The 14,316-nt window shown below is 48.8% G+C and overlaps 2 protein-coding genes across 2 annotated transcripts; both read right to left on the bottom strand.

Annotated features, from left to right (window-relative positions):
• Positions 1-288: 288 nt before the first annotated feature.
• FSST1_000030 (uncharacterized protein) lies at positions 289-5,033 on the bottom strand (the record flags this gene model as incomplete). The annotated part of the gene is made up of 2 exons (XM_083229049.1): positions 289-784; positions 835-5,033. 2 exons carry the CDS (start codon positions 5,031-5,033, stop codon positions 289-291), a joined length of 4,695 nt encoding a protein of 1,564 aa, XP_083090212.1.
• Positions 5,034-7,105: 2,072 nt separating this feature from the next.
• FSST1_000031 (homeobox domain-containing protein) lies at positions 7,106-9,036 on the bottom strand (the record flags this gene model as incomplete). The annotated part of the gene is made up of 3 exons (XM_083229159.1): positions 7,106-8,382; positions 8,434-8,645; positions 8,693-9,036. The coding sequence occupies 3 exons, from the start codon at positions 9,034-9,036 to the stop codon at positions 7,106-7,108; spliced, it is 1,833 nt and encodes a 610-aa protein (XP_083090213.1).
• Positions 9,037-14,316: the final 5,280 nt, after the last annotated feature.

The raw sequence follows: 14,316 nt of genomic DNA on the forward strand, positions 1-14,316 counted from the left end.
ACTTTGATCCTTGTTCAGGCGCCGAGGTCATGTTGATCAAACTTCTCCACATGCTTCGGTAATCACTCCGATGACCTTAAATTCAGTGTTCAATGGCGGTGTCGTCGGGTTATCAGCCGCGGGATCATCAGAAACAAAAATGATTAAAACAATACTCGTTCAATCATGCTAAAATACTACTACTATAATAATACCCGCGTAATACGCATGCTCAGCATTCTATGCTCCCATCCCATAACTCCACTGGTATTCCCAACATGTCAAACATGTACATTTACAAAGGAAACTTCAACGCCGCCATTGTTCCATCGGATTCTCCCTCTCTTCCTCTGCCGTAGGCAAAAATTCCGGCTGATAATCATCGTGACTCGCCCGGCCTGCTCTTCTCTCACGTACTCTCTCACTCTCAGGAACTGCTTCTGGGATAACCCTCTCTTCTGCCTCGGCGTCGCCTTCTTCAGCGTCTTTGCCGTCACCAAATACCTTGTCCACATTGCCATCCTTTTCGATGCGTTGCATCAGATCTTGATCAGACGGAAAGTAAACTCTTCGAACGGCCTGGACTACCAGTTCAATAACAATGAGTGTGATAAGCTCAAGCAGAACAATTGTCCACCATTGAAGTGTACGACCGTAATTGTCAATGAAAGCATCTCGGACAATATAAGGTCCAAAGCTGATGGGCTTAATACCGGAAAGAGCCAGCATCCACAAGAACCAACCAGCAACAGATATCAGACAACCGCCAAAGGTAATGACTGTCTTGGTGTGAACTTCAAGAATTCTACCAAGGATTAGCGCATGTCTTGTCATAGGACGAGACAAAAAACTTACAAGAGTTTGATGTTGATGAAAATAACAGCAACAGTGAAACTGACCATACCCATGGCGAAAATACTAGTATCCTCGTCGTAGAAAGTCTTATCGTAGACGCACCACGTGAAATACCAGATTATGAAGCTGCCCGCAACACCCATGATCATCCATGCAAAGTACTGAGAGAATCGGAAGCCAAGGTTGAGCTGGCCAAACGTGTATAGCTCAGGAACCTTCATCAGAGTCTTGGCCTGTAAATCCTTTTCGAAAATACCAAGAAGGATAACAGGTAGTGACGTGAAAGCACTATTGAACACAGTCAAACTCCATGACTCGTAGAGCGACGTTCCAGTATATCCCGTATAGCGCTGGTAATGAGCTTGCACGATGAAGAACAGGATTTCCTTCCAAAATGTGGCGAGCACATATTTGCCAGTTCTCATGTAATTCCATCGGCCGTGGACAAAGAGCAACTTCTGCAAGAATCGGAACTGTGCAATTGAATAATCTGAAATTCGAGCAGCTTGTAGTCCTTCGCGACCAGAGATACCGATACCAACATGGGAGGCTTGAATCATGCCGATATCGTTTGCGCCGTCGCCGATTGCTAGAGTCATACTCTTTGGCACATATCTTCTGATCGAGCGAACCAGGTTTGTCTTTTGTGAGGGCGAAGCTCGACAGCAGATGACAGAGTCAACACGCACGACAAGATCATAAAAGAGAAGAGACAGCTCGTCATCTTCGTCAATCTTGGCAAGCGTTTGACCATCAACAACAACCACAGAGTGTGGGACCATGCCTCGACTAACATCATTCAGAGTCATGGTGATGGTCTCCTTCAATTCACCCAGAGTCGCGTCCAAGACATAAACCTCTGACCATGGCTTGCATACACGAGCAGAGTGACCAATATTGATAGCTGTCTCTCGCTTGTCACCCGTGAGCATCCACACTTTGATGTTGGCTCGGCGCAGCTTGTCGATGGTATCCGGAACTCCCTCCTGCAGCTTGTCTTCAATTGCGGTCGCACCAGCTAGCTCAAACTTTTGCTCAATGAGCTCTCCAGCAGCTTCAATCCTCTGCTGGCGATCGACCAAGCTAGTCTCGGCTTCCCTGTACTTGGCCTTCCATTGAGCATAGGAATCCTCGTCAATGTAACGGTAGGCATACAAAAGAGTACGAAGACCCTCGCTGGCAAAGTCGTCGACGTGTTGAAAGCACTTCTCAAACACAGCACCTTCGTTCGACGCCAAAGACTCATCAATCTTGCTGTCGGCATCGTCAAATGATGGCATGTGACCAAGACTCTGTCTGGGACTTATCGGACTCATCATGTCTGTCGAGGCGCGGGGTGAGCGGGCAAGCTGCTGAGACAAGCGCTTAAGATCAGTCGAACGACGTCCCAGGCTAAGCCTAAGCCCATCTCGGTTGGATGATGATTCTGCCCTGGAGAAACCAAAACTGTTGCGAGGGCTTCCGCGTGGGCTTCCATAGGGACTGATGCTTTGCTGCGTGCTCATTCGTCGCAAAGCTTGATCTTGTCGAGAAAGCCTTCGCTGACTGGTACGACGACCGATATCTCTCGCCTTTTCCTCAGCAAGGTTGCTCAACTTCAAACGCTGCATAATAACATTGTCGGCTCCTTTGCAAAAGACGCAGATACGTCCATCAGGCATACGAATGATGATCGACATTCTCTTTCTCTTACTGCTGAACTCGATCACGTCCAGTACCTGGTAGGATTCAGTATGAAGGGAGCCATCTATGTCGCGAGTTTCCAACTTGATAGCTTGTGCAGGTCTGTCAATCACCAAGAATCCCAGATCTCTGGCAGCTTCCACAAGAGCAAGCTCATCGGGGGAGGCGGCTTGAAAATCGATGTCGCCTTTGTCAGTCTTTTCAGGGAGACAAGTGTGACAGAGCGCGATACACAGAAGAAAATGTTTGGCTTTTCGAGAGAATGCAGTGTTGGGTTTTCTTTGGATATAGTCGAGCAAATCCTCAGTTTTCATGTCGGTATTTTGGGCAGTGTTGACAGTCGATTGCCAATGGCTCGCTGATATGGTTCTTGTAGGCTGTGGTCTTTCGAGTCCAGCACCATCGTCATATTGTCCGTCGACAGTTATGGTAGGCACCGCGCTTCTAGTCGCTGACAGACTTCCCATCTTTGACTTTCCCTTCTTTGGTCGCTCAGACTCCTCTATCTTTCTGCGCATCTCCTCTTGGTCTCTCTGCACGTCCATATCATGCAGACAGGCAACGCCAGCTACCGACAATTTGCGGAAGCGCATGATGTTTTCAGTGAGCGTTCCTGTCTTGTCGGAAAAGACATAGCTAACCTGACCCAGATTTTCAAGAATGGTAGTCGTGTTGGCCACCATGGGGGTATCAGATATCGGGTCGTACATGTCGGAGTCTTGGAGAAGAAGGAGCTGACCCAGCTTGATAATTTCAAGACTGATGTACAGCGATAATGGGATCAGTGTGTTAAACATGATGATGAAACCAAAGAAAATTTCCTTAAATGGAATCTCGCCATTCCAGAAGCCGCGGCGCACAATGTACCAAGCAAAGTCTTCAGTGCGATCTCGCCACAGGTAATAGCCGATAGTGAGACCCATGGTGAGCATGAGAACAATAAAAATCTGCACCATGATCATCTTATTAATGACGGATTGCATAGCAGGTTTCTTCGCCCGCACGTTCTTGTTTGCGTTCATGCGAATCTTACACTCCTCGCCGGTATTGACAATAATACCAAGCGCTTCGGCCGTGTTGCGAAGAGTAGAGCCTCGATAGACAACATTGTTCATGGAGAGGGGCAGAGTTTCGCCATCAACAGTTACGCGGCCATCATAGCTATAAAGGTCCAGATTGGGGTTTTCAGAGATGACAGTAGCTTGTGTTGCTCGCAGTCCCTCCATGGTGTTGCACCGCTCAGCAAGTAAAGGGCATGCTTGCTTGCTCTTGAGGTTCGTCTCACCATCAAGAGCCATCGTATCAATGTATGCGATACCATTGGGACCTGTGGCGTGCAAAAGCACAATGTCGGCCGGGATGGCATCATCACGGCGCAACCTAATGACATCGCCCACACGAACGTGTTGCCATTGAGCCGAGGTCCAGTCTCCATCAGTTCCGACCTTTTTCGCGCCTGCAGCTCCCGTTTCAAGATCATCAAGCATGTGTTCTTCACCACTTGATCCCTTTTCCTTCCTCCTCTTCATCTTATCGACATGGCGTACGCGACCCTTTTCAGTGGCTGCGGCTCGATCCGTTAAAACCCAAGCCTCGCTGCGGTTCTCCACACGATCAAGCCTGTAACGTCTATAATCGTCGTAACCTTCCTTGGCCATACTGAATGCGACAAATACACCCAAAGGCGCTATCGTGGTCCATCGTCCAACTGTACTTAGGCCAGGAATCATCTGAATCGTTCCCACAACAAGGAAATAAAAGTTTCCAAGCTTGCTGAACTGAAAGATGAGCTGTTTAGGGAAGAAGTCATAAATGGTATACCGGCTCGACCGGATGAAGTTACTGATGTAAGGTTTCCCTGCGCGCTCATCGATAAGACCATCAGCATTCCGCTGTGCAGGATTTAGAGGGACATGACGACCATCAGGTAAAGACTGAAGAGGCTTTTGGCGAAGTATTGTTTCGATAATGACTTTTTGGTGGAATTCTCCGAGTTGTTTGCGCGTGCGTTCTTTCCATGTCGGCTTTGCGCTTGGTCCAATTCTTTTCTCGCGCCTTTGACGAAGGTACTTTTTGATGTCGGCTCGCACCGAAGACTTTTCGCCAGAAGAATTGCCATTGAATGCGACATTGCGAGGCTTGTCGACAGGCGAAATATCGGTTCGGTCGCCATAATCGGGAGGACCCGAAAGGTCAGTAGACAATTCGGTTCTGGAGGGAATTGGTCGCAATTCGTATGGTCCGCTTGCTCGTCGACGTGCGCCATCGTCGGGACGCCGGGACCGAGACCTCGAAGGAGATCTCACATTGGTATCATCGGCAGAAGATCGACGCGGCGGACGATCATTGTTAGGATCAGTGTAAGAACGTCGTGTATTTCGCGGTCTAGAGTAATTGGTCGATGTTCGCGGGTATCGTTCGTCAAGTGCAGCAAGATCGCGAGCTACGTCGTCATCATCGTTATTTCCGGACTGTGGCGGGCGTCGTCCGTTGTTGTCGCTGGGGTAGGGAGCCATGTTAAGGCCGTTGAAACGGTTGGAGCATCTGGAATAGGCGTAGCGAAGGGTGGAGAGATTTTGGATTAATGCCGGTTTCAGCTAGAGTAATAATGTATTGTGTCGGATTGGTGCTTCGAACTGTAAGCCGAAAGCTCGAATAAAAAAAAGAGAGTAAGAAAAAGAATAATAGCTTGGGGAGGATGAGATTATGTGGATGTTTTGGCAGGATTGAGCTGGTTGGGCTGAGCTGGGGTAATCAGACTAACGGGATCGTATACAGCCCGAAGCGGCGATTACTGATTACATGCAGCCCGTAGCCTTAGTTAGTACCCGCGCAGGCGGAGTTTATAAGCAAGCAATACATGCCAGCCTTGGATTTCAATTGTCTTGGATTAAAACAGCCATCTATCAACTACTGAATACCTATTAAACTACCAGTGTAATATGATAGATATTCTACTGTCCGGACAGTCGGAGAATATTCTCATCCCGTATCCTCGTCGCGAATCAAACGGGCAACGTGTTGAGGCGCAGCAAATCTACAATCGTCAGCCCAAAAACAACCAAATCAAATCCGCGCAGTATGTAACAGGGCCCTTGATAACGGACAATGCGCTGTAACGCATAAGACACGCCTGATTGGCACGGTATGGTCCAGCCAAGTCGCTAACTAATACCTTAATCAACGCCACCAATCAACGAAATAAGCTCTAGTTCTCCAAGTTCCGAGAAATGGGGAAATAACCGTTTCAATGCTGTTGAAAGCAATCTCGGGAGATGCCAATTTGACCTTCAGACTTTGTGTCTTGTAGACTAGACTACATGATCTACATACACTTTGATCAACATGTCTGTCAAAGCTGACCAACACATCACACATGCAACGTAGATCCAATCATCTCTGTCCCTCCGCCTCGAAACATACGCATGTCTATTCACAGCCACTGACGATAATAGACCTTGCCGCTTTCTTACATGCATGTACGGATACGCGTGGGAGTCGACGAAGCGACGGGCACATAGGCGATGCGCTTTCACAGATCTCTTGCACGACCCTTTCATCTACCGGAACAGCCGAATGACAAACTACCGCATTATGAGACATTAATCAACCTTGATTTCATCCGAGCTTGGACAAGCTTTATTTATTCAACCGTCACACTATTCTAGACCATGCTTTGTACTATACACACCTCCGAACCATCCGTGAAGCCACTCGACTTGCACATGTGTATCAACCTTGTTTTATAACGACTCACAGCAATACAATACTCAATCACGGTTCACAACAATCACAAAGAGAAACAAAAACTGAACATAAACCCATTTTATTCCGAGTATTCCACACCAAAAACCCATGCCTTCATGTCCGACAGTAGGCTTCCAAGTAACGTCCTATTGACGCCTACCGAGGCCAGCAACCTAGCTGCTCATAAACTCCACAAGGTACTTCCCGTACCTCGAAGCACAAAGAAAACCCTAGTCCCCATTAAAGAGTATGATCCCAAGAACCCTAAGTAAGCCGCCGGGGCTTTCCCAGCATCCAACGTGGTACCTCAAAGACATGGTACCAACAACTTATTAAAATACTATCGTCCATACTTTGTTCTCCAACAATGTGTACGTACAAATTAGGCCCAACAAGACAACGTGCGGTGGTCAGGCAACGTCGCTCCAGGTAAAAAGGCCAAAAGGCAAATGCCTTCAGTCCATAAAGTGAAAGTGTTGAACAAAAACCACCCAAGAGATAAACGAGATGCGGTAAAGGATTCAATAGAACTGTCGACGCGCAAGAAAAGAGTTGGAAAATTGTACGATCGCTGTGTTGTGCCCGACATACATGACCGATGTAAGAAGTGTATCGTCATGCAAGTTCATCATGGCCGTAGATGGGGTGAGAATCGATCAAGCAGAGTACCGTAGGCATCAAAGCTGAAAAAAAGTGAAGAATGAAATTGTCCAAAGAAAGTCGCCTATAAAAAGGCGGAAAGAAAGGAGATCCCAATGGTATAATATGCCAAACGCCCTAGTATGAGATACATACAGTAAAAACACGCCATCAACACCTATACCCACCCAGTATTGCTTGCTTAGTTTCCATGAGCGTGGGGCATTGCCTCGGGGGATAGGCTTGAAGGATCAACTGCGTCAAACTGCACAAGCTGTTCCATGTCAAGATCAGCCTGTTGATGTTGAACATATCCAGGAGAAGGTGTGTGCATAGGCATGTTGATGGTGTGTTTAGAGTACATCTCGTTCAGGCCAGTTCCGTCCTCTGAAACGGCGCATGATCCATCGTTGACAGCATACATGTCAGTTGAACCAGGGCGTCCCATCATCGACATGGGAGGTGACTGCTCCAGGATAGAAGGCTCACCGCCGTTGAAAGAGATAGGAGACACAGATGTAGGAATGCCCTCACCGTTGCCCATGGGTGAGAGGAATCCATTGCCGTAGGGGGTGTTGTAGTTAGACTGAGGCACCTCGGGACCAGGAGGGAAGAATCCTGGGCTGGGAGGAAACTCTGCAGGGGAAGCAGTGGTGGCCGACATGGGATATTGTCGCATATCCAAACCAAAGCCTGCCTGAGTGTCAATGCGCAGATTGGGTGCCATGTTGCTGGGAGGCTGGGGCACAGGGGCGTAGATGTGAGGGTTGTGCTGAGGAGGGGGAGGAGCCATCTCCCCAGGAGGCTGGATGTAGAAAGAGGGCATGGGCTGGTTCTGGAACATGGCAAAGTCAACAGGGCCAGGGACTGAGCGACTGCGCTGACGCTTGTGACCAGGACCGGCACGCATGCCGGAGTGCATCTGATGGATACCCCATTGTTGCTCTTGGAACATGCCGACATGCCCATGAGGGTTGAAGCTGGGCTGCGAAGAGGGTCGGGCAGTCGGGGAGACAGGAGCCGACACGGAGAGGGCGTGGGGGTCGTTGTAGGGATTGGGGTTATGGCGGTTCATGAAAGACTCGAGCGAGACAAGCTTGGCGAGTTGACCGCTGAGAACCTTGGGGTTTCCACCGAGATGGTGAACCAGACAATGAGTAGCCTGGAGATCTTCAGTAAAGTCACCACACTGGAAGAATCCGTTGGTAGTAGGCGATGAGTCCATGAAAAAGTTTGGGGGCCTGTTCAACTCGATGACAATTCCGCCGAGCTTGGTTGGGTCTCCTTCGCCGTTCTCGAGGAAGATGTTCTTGATGGATGAGAAGGGGTACTCGATCTTGTAGCCAGCTTGTTCGTTGTTGATGTAGTAGGTCATGGTGCACTTGTCAGGTGAGTAGAAGATGATGAGATCCATCGTGTTCTGTCCAACTCGGGTCCATTTTCCGATGCTGAGAGATCGGCAAGTGAGATGATGGATCACTGCTGTTAAGTTAGCATAAATTCTAAATGCTGTAGATGAACGCAACTCACAAACTTTGCCCTGACCTCCTTGGTCACCGCCGAGCATCATGTTACCGTGGCCGAAAGGCACCAGTCCAGTGCGACCAAGATAACTTCCACCAAGACCCTTACCAGACTCCATAGCCTGCATGGCAAGATAAGCTCGCATCGATTCAGGAATCGAGTCAATATCTTCACCAGTCTCCAGGCTCTTCTTAGCCAACAACTTAATCTTGGCACGTCTAGTAAGGTTAGCAGGGTTGTCTAGCAAAGTTGGAATTTGTTATACCTGTTCTGGAACCAGATCTGAACAGACCTCTCGGTCATGTTGATTTCGTCGGCAATTCTCTCACGGACAGTAGCGGTAGGTGTGGGGTTGTTGTTGAATTCCATCTCCAAAGTTGTCAATTGGTCTTGAGTGGCACGCTGTCGCTTCTGGTTCTTTTGTTGTTGAGTGAGAGTGCTCTTGCGAGGGGGTCGTCGTGAGGCAGAGTTGCCACCGTTGGAAGGAGAGGGCGACTCCCTCTTCATGCCAGCTGAGACAGGAGTAGGAATAGATGGTGAGGATGTTGTGGGTGTGGTGACCTCTTGGACACTGCCCAAACCCATGGATTGGTCCATTTCCGTGGCCATTTTGAAAAGTAGATCGCGGGTATGCGATCACTTTACTGGTAGAGATTATGAGATAAAATAAAATAGAGGTCGAGATATCGATTGCTGTAGCGCGAATATACAAGCGGGTGTCGTTCGATTAAGCTTGATTCACAAAACGCGTGTTAAGTGATCGGTATTATCAGGCAGACTAAGAGACAGGGACAGAGCCGAAGTCGACAAGTCGTTGCAAGGTATGTGGTGAATGGTTGTTGATTCGATTATCAGTGCAGATAAAGAATGTAGTCCTGATTCTTTTAGAAAAAGGAACAAGTATCGCTATGGCGGATTGTTTGGTGGTCTCGAATGGTTTCGACGTTTTTAAAACGTTGCGGACGGGAGACAAAACTGGTGTAAGAGCTGTTTGAGCTTGAGTGAGCCTAAAGAAAGGAATGGACCCGGAAAGAGTGACGGGAACCGAATATGGCTTGAAAGTTTGAATATATCAAGAGAGTGACTATAAGGAAAAAAAGAATGAACAAAAGGACGAGGGGGAAGAAGCAGAAGAAGCGGTCACAAGGAGTGGACTGGCGATGCGAGATTGAAAAGAGAAACGGGGGGGAGTTGGGGATGGGGATGGGGGATGTCTTCAAAGGAGAAGCCTAGCTTAGCCCTGCACTGAATATGCAGAGTCAGTACCTGCTGCTGCCGCCCCCTCCACCACGGGCACCTCGATCGGAGAAAAGGTACTGGAGCCTGTACCCTGGCCAAGGTACCACCCCTAGTGGTGTGGGGACGCGACGCGGTGCAAAGGCCTCAGAAACTGGGAAAAAGAAAAAGGATGGGACCTCGACCCAAAGTACCCTGGCGCCGACTCAGCGTCTGAGTTGCGGGTACCTGGGCAGTGGCTTGACGGAGCTACCTAGCCCCAGGTACTTCCGTCTCCTGACTGGGCGGCGCACCTTGGTGGAGGGCAGAGGTTAGACAACAGCTTAACGCGCCAAGGGGCAGTGACCGTTGCAAACCACATCGCCGCGTACAATACTGTAGCTGTTGAGGACCAGGGGGTTATGCATTGCAGCCCTGAAGCCGACCGAACCTAGCCATGGACCCAAGCCTAGCCATTCATGTACCCCCTAGTCCCACTATATACAAGTCGTTCAAGTGAGCCAGACTCTTGAGAGAAAAGCACGAAGGCCTCAGAAACGTTGTCTAGCCTGTGTCCAGGTTAGTACAAACTAACAACACTTGTAAGAGGACACAAAAAGGACACCGGTAAGTTGTGATTGACCTCCTTTTCAGCCTTGTCTCTTGGGTCAAAGACCAAGGTCAACAAACGTTACTCGTAGATAAGCGATTTCTTCCAGAAGAGGAATTTTGTCTCGTCCTTGGTTGTCCACCATTGCACTCCTCTGAGCAGTTAGCAGGCCCCTTCCTTGCCCAAGAAGCCAGCCGTGTCACATCCAGCCCGCACGATGTGCACGAGGGAGGGGCCTACTAGCAAGTGGTAGGCTGATAGACCGTAGCGGACCCAAGTCGAGTGCAAGACTTTGTGAACGAACCATTGACGAGTGACTGACGAGAGCCCCAGGTGTTCACACCCACTTAAACTGTGCAAGCAGTCCACATCCGACACCACCACAAACATCCCAGCTCCCAACGCAACGCGAAGAGAGGCATCCATTTGTCCATCGATTTTAGGCGGTTGTGGCCAAATACATTCATGTTCGTATTAACACCTCTTGGCCTAGACTTGATCGGATTTCGGTCCGTCGTTCGGTTTTGTGAAATACAAAGCCGTTGCCGCCTTTGGGAACGGAACATGCTGGGTGATAAAGCTTGTGGTCAACAACCCTGGATCAACGTCCAGGGGCCCCGCAGAACTACTGCTGCTGGGGAAAACATCATCCATTTTGGCACGTTCATTGTTGCTACAGTCGCACTTCTAAAATGTGTAGAATCACTGTGTGTACTCTGTACATGTTTGGTCTGTTCGGTTCGTCTCTGCAAGTTCAGGCTCTTGATCTTCTCGCGATCTTTTGCCACATGTCACATTGGGCTTCGCTACATATGAGTCTGTGTCAGTCTGACACCAACAGAAACTGACGTCGAAAAGACCTGATCGGCGTTCTCGTCCCAGACATCAGACCAGGGTATCTGTCATGCAACAAAGAATCCGCTGTGGCTGATGGACGCACCTGCAGTTGACTCTTGACGGGACGGTAGAACGGATACCTCTCTGCAAAGCAGTCCTAGCCAAGGCGCAAGGACGCGGCGAGAAGCGGATGAATGGTTGAGCGATGTAAGGAAGTGGAGTTGAAGCGTCCATGAGAGTTTGCAAGCACAGAGAGTGGGGTGGTATCGGTAGGGCACGGTCTCTTCTCTGTACCTGCGTGTTAGGGGGGAGGCCCTTGCTCTTGCTGACTTCCTTTCTGAGGTTCCCGTCAGTTATTTGTGCAGAGTCGAGCTTACACTGATGGTGTTTTGTGCATTGTGCATATTCATTGGGCCCTTGCTCTATCCACTAATGCAAGGCACACGCCAATCAACGGAGTGGCTTCAGTTTAGGGGACGACAGGGAAACGGCCCCCAAGACGGAGCGGCAAAAAGGGTGCTGTATCTTGCACAACTTCAACCCCTATTGGCCGCCATTCCAACGTTAGTCCTTCCTGCCAAAAAAGGAAACCGAGAAACGCCGCCGGTCTTGCCCTATCGAACCGTCGCGTATTCAAGGAGGGAAGGCGTCACCAGATCGTGGGCTCCAAACAGGCGCTACACCCATGGCTCTTTCTTGATTTGTTCCCGATTGTTATTTTTTGTCACAACGCCAAGAAATGTCACTGTGAGGAAAGTCAGTCTATCAAAATATTGAACTCTCAATATTCGACGCTACAACATGACCGTGCGCCCGCTCAACTTAAAGGTCGTGGTTGACTTTGTCATGATGAATGTCGATCGCAGAACGGCACAGCACAGTTGGTCGAAGTGTCATGATCCCGTCAATCGGCTATTACTCCCCACATGAAAAAAGAAAAGAAAAGGGTCAAACCGCTTGGCTCTGACGTTGAGGTTCTTTTTCGTGAACTTGTGCGCTAGAGGATCAAATACAACGGCACTTGTACGAAGGGTCTGGGCTTCCTGTTAACTTCTGTATCTCGGTATCTATGTCGGCTCACTCGTACCCTTGACCATTACATAAATGGGGGCTAAGCTGACAAGAGTCCAGAAACATCTACCAGCCAAGGCCTGAGAATACCGAGGATCAAGGAGCCGGAATGCCTGGCCTTGAATCTATCAAGCGGCATGATCCATGTTCTCCGAATGGTTTCACCAACCAACACCTATCCACAATAAGTTTCGATGATACCAAGAAACGTCTCGTGAATTCTATCTATCGGCATTTTTTACATCATGTGTCACATCGCATCCCTTTCGACATCCATAATACATATCTCAACTTGTGATTTTGACTTCAGCAAGCCAACCCTGGGCGCATCGGAAACATCGCCGTCGTCAGTACAAGTCCCAGCACGTCGGTTCCGAAGAAGCGAATCATCAACCTGAGTAATTGATGTCAGTCAACAACTGCACGAGCGAGTCAAGAAGGGAAAGACATTCTAAATCTAGAAGCTCCCTCAGAGAGCTTCTTTTGACCAAGCTTCAACTTTTCGGATGACAGCCTTACTTCCTTCACCAGGTTCTTGTGATTCCATCACGTTATCCCACCTCTACGCGTCACTTACGGATCTCACCAAGTACCTTACAGCAAAATCCTTTCTCATGCCATAGCCATCCCACCACGCCAGATCTCACCTAACCTCAGGAGCCGCTGAAAACTAAGACCCTGTTCCTGCAGTAGTCTCCCGCCCCATCGTCATTCAGTGGATCGTTGTTGTTGGCGAGACTTGCTCTCCGTCTTTGCTTGCAACCCCTTTTCCATGACTGCAGTTTTCTTGTGAATACCCAGTTTGCATACTTGTGATCAACGTCTCTAACAGAGAATCACCTAGAGGCTGAGTTTAGGCCATTGACGTTGGGGCCAACCAATGGTCAAGGCTCGGAAACATTAGCTCTTCTGTCACTTGGGACTTTACCCATAGAGGAAAGATTGAATGGCATCAGAAAAAGAGTCAGGAACATTCAGGTGGCTACCACTCGTCCGAAAAGTCGGCGATAGATGGTTTGTTGTCACCGCAATCTGTTACATGTCGGCTTTGCCACCAGCAAAGCCTCAACCGTTGTGGCTGTTCTTAGAGTCCAGACACAATGCTCTTCGCTAGTGCATGCATTTATGCAAAGACATACATGTGGCAATGATTTGGAGGACATTCGACTTTCTTACCGGCTCCGAATTCTACCCGGGCGGTTCGGAAGGGATGAGAGAAGATCAAACATGACAAGTCAAAAAGCAAACTGATTGTCGAAGCATTCTCGTTCTGTATTGCTTGCCGGCCCAGGCCCGCTACCCCTGACGTGGTTCTCTAAGCTTGTATCTGGGGACATGTTTTTAGTGCCTTGCAGGATCACCAACCAACGCTCGACCCTCTCCGGTTGGATCCACATCGTGTTGCAGTTTTACCTCACCCGATCAAGTCTAGAGGTACCGATCGCCCCATTAAGTCCAGCTCCTTTCTCTGTGTCGAGGGATGAAAGATACAGAATGCACTCCCAGCTCGTATACAAATAAACTTACAGATGTTTAAGTTTATCAAGGTTTTCAGACCATCCACCGGCATGGGAAGAACGTTTACGATGCAACATAAGCTGGCATTTGACTTGTGTGATATCTATTCCCGATTCTGGGCTTCACATGCTGAGCCACAGCAAAGATTCTTGGTACGAGCGTCGATCCCAACTCTGACGTCTTGCATAAATTCTCGGGATGTAAGTGTTTCGTTTTAGTAGGGATGCATCGCTGGTGACATTTCTTCCGCTAGCACCTGATAGCACCAGTCAGAATATGGCAAACATATGGCAAACTATTATCTAGCGACGAAAACCCATCTGCTTATTGTCTTGACTGATGAGGTTGAAAAGCACAGACGAATGTCAATGGTTCGAGAAACCCTACTGTCGATCGAGTTATACCCAACCCATGGTTATCGGGCTGACTATTCTGCAATTGTTGTCACCTCAATCTTTCAGGTAAAGCTTCAGTTAAAACAACATGCAGCATAACGGGTCACGGTGCGACGAATGACAGGAAAGTTGACAGACAGGGGGACGTGTTTGCGTGCATATGCGGACGTATCCATGGCGCGGTTGAGAGCATATCAACGCGTCCTCTTTACCACCCGATTATTTACTTCCTTAACCAACTGT

Source organism: Fusarium sambucinum, chromosome IV (assembly GCF_050947815.1).
Source record: "Fusarium sambucinum isolate potato_lamoka chromosome IV, whole genome shotgun sequence".
Taxonomy (NCBI): Eukaryota; Fungi; Ascomycota; class Sordariomycetes; order Hypocreales; family Nectriaceae; genus Fusarium; species Fusarium sambucinum.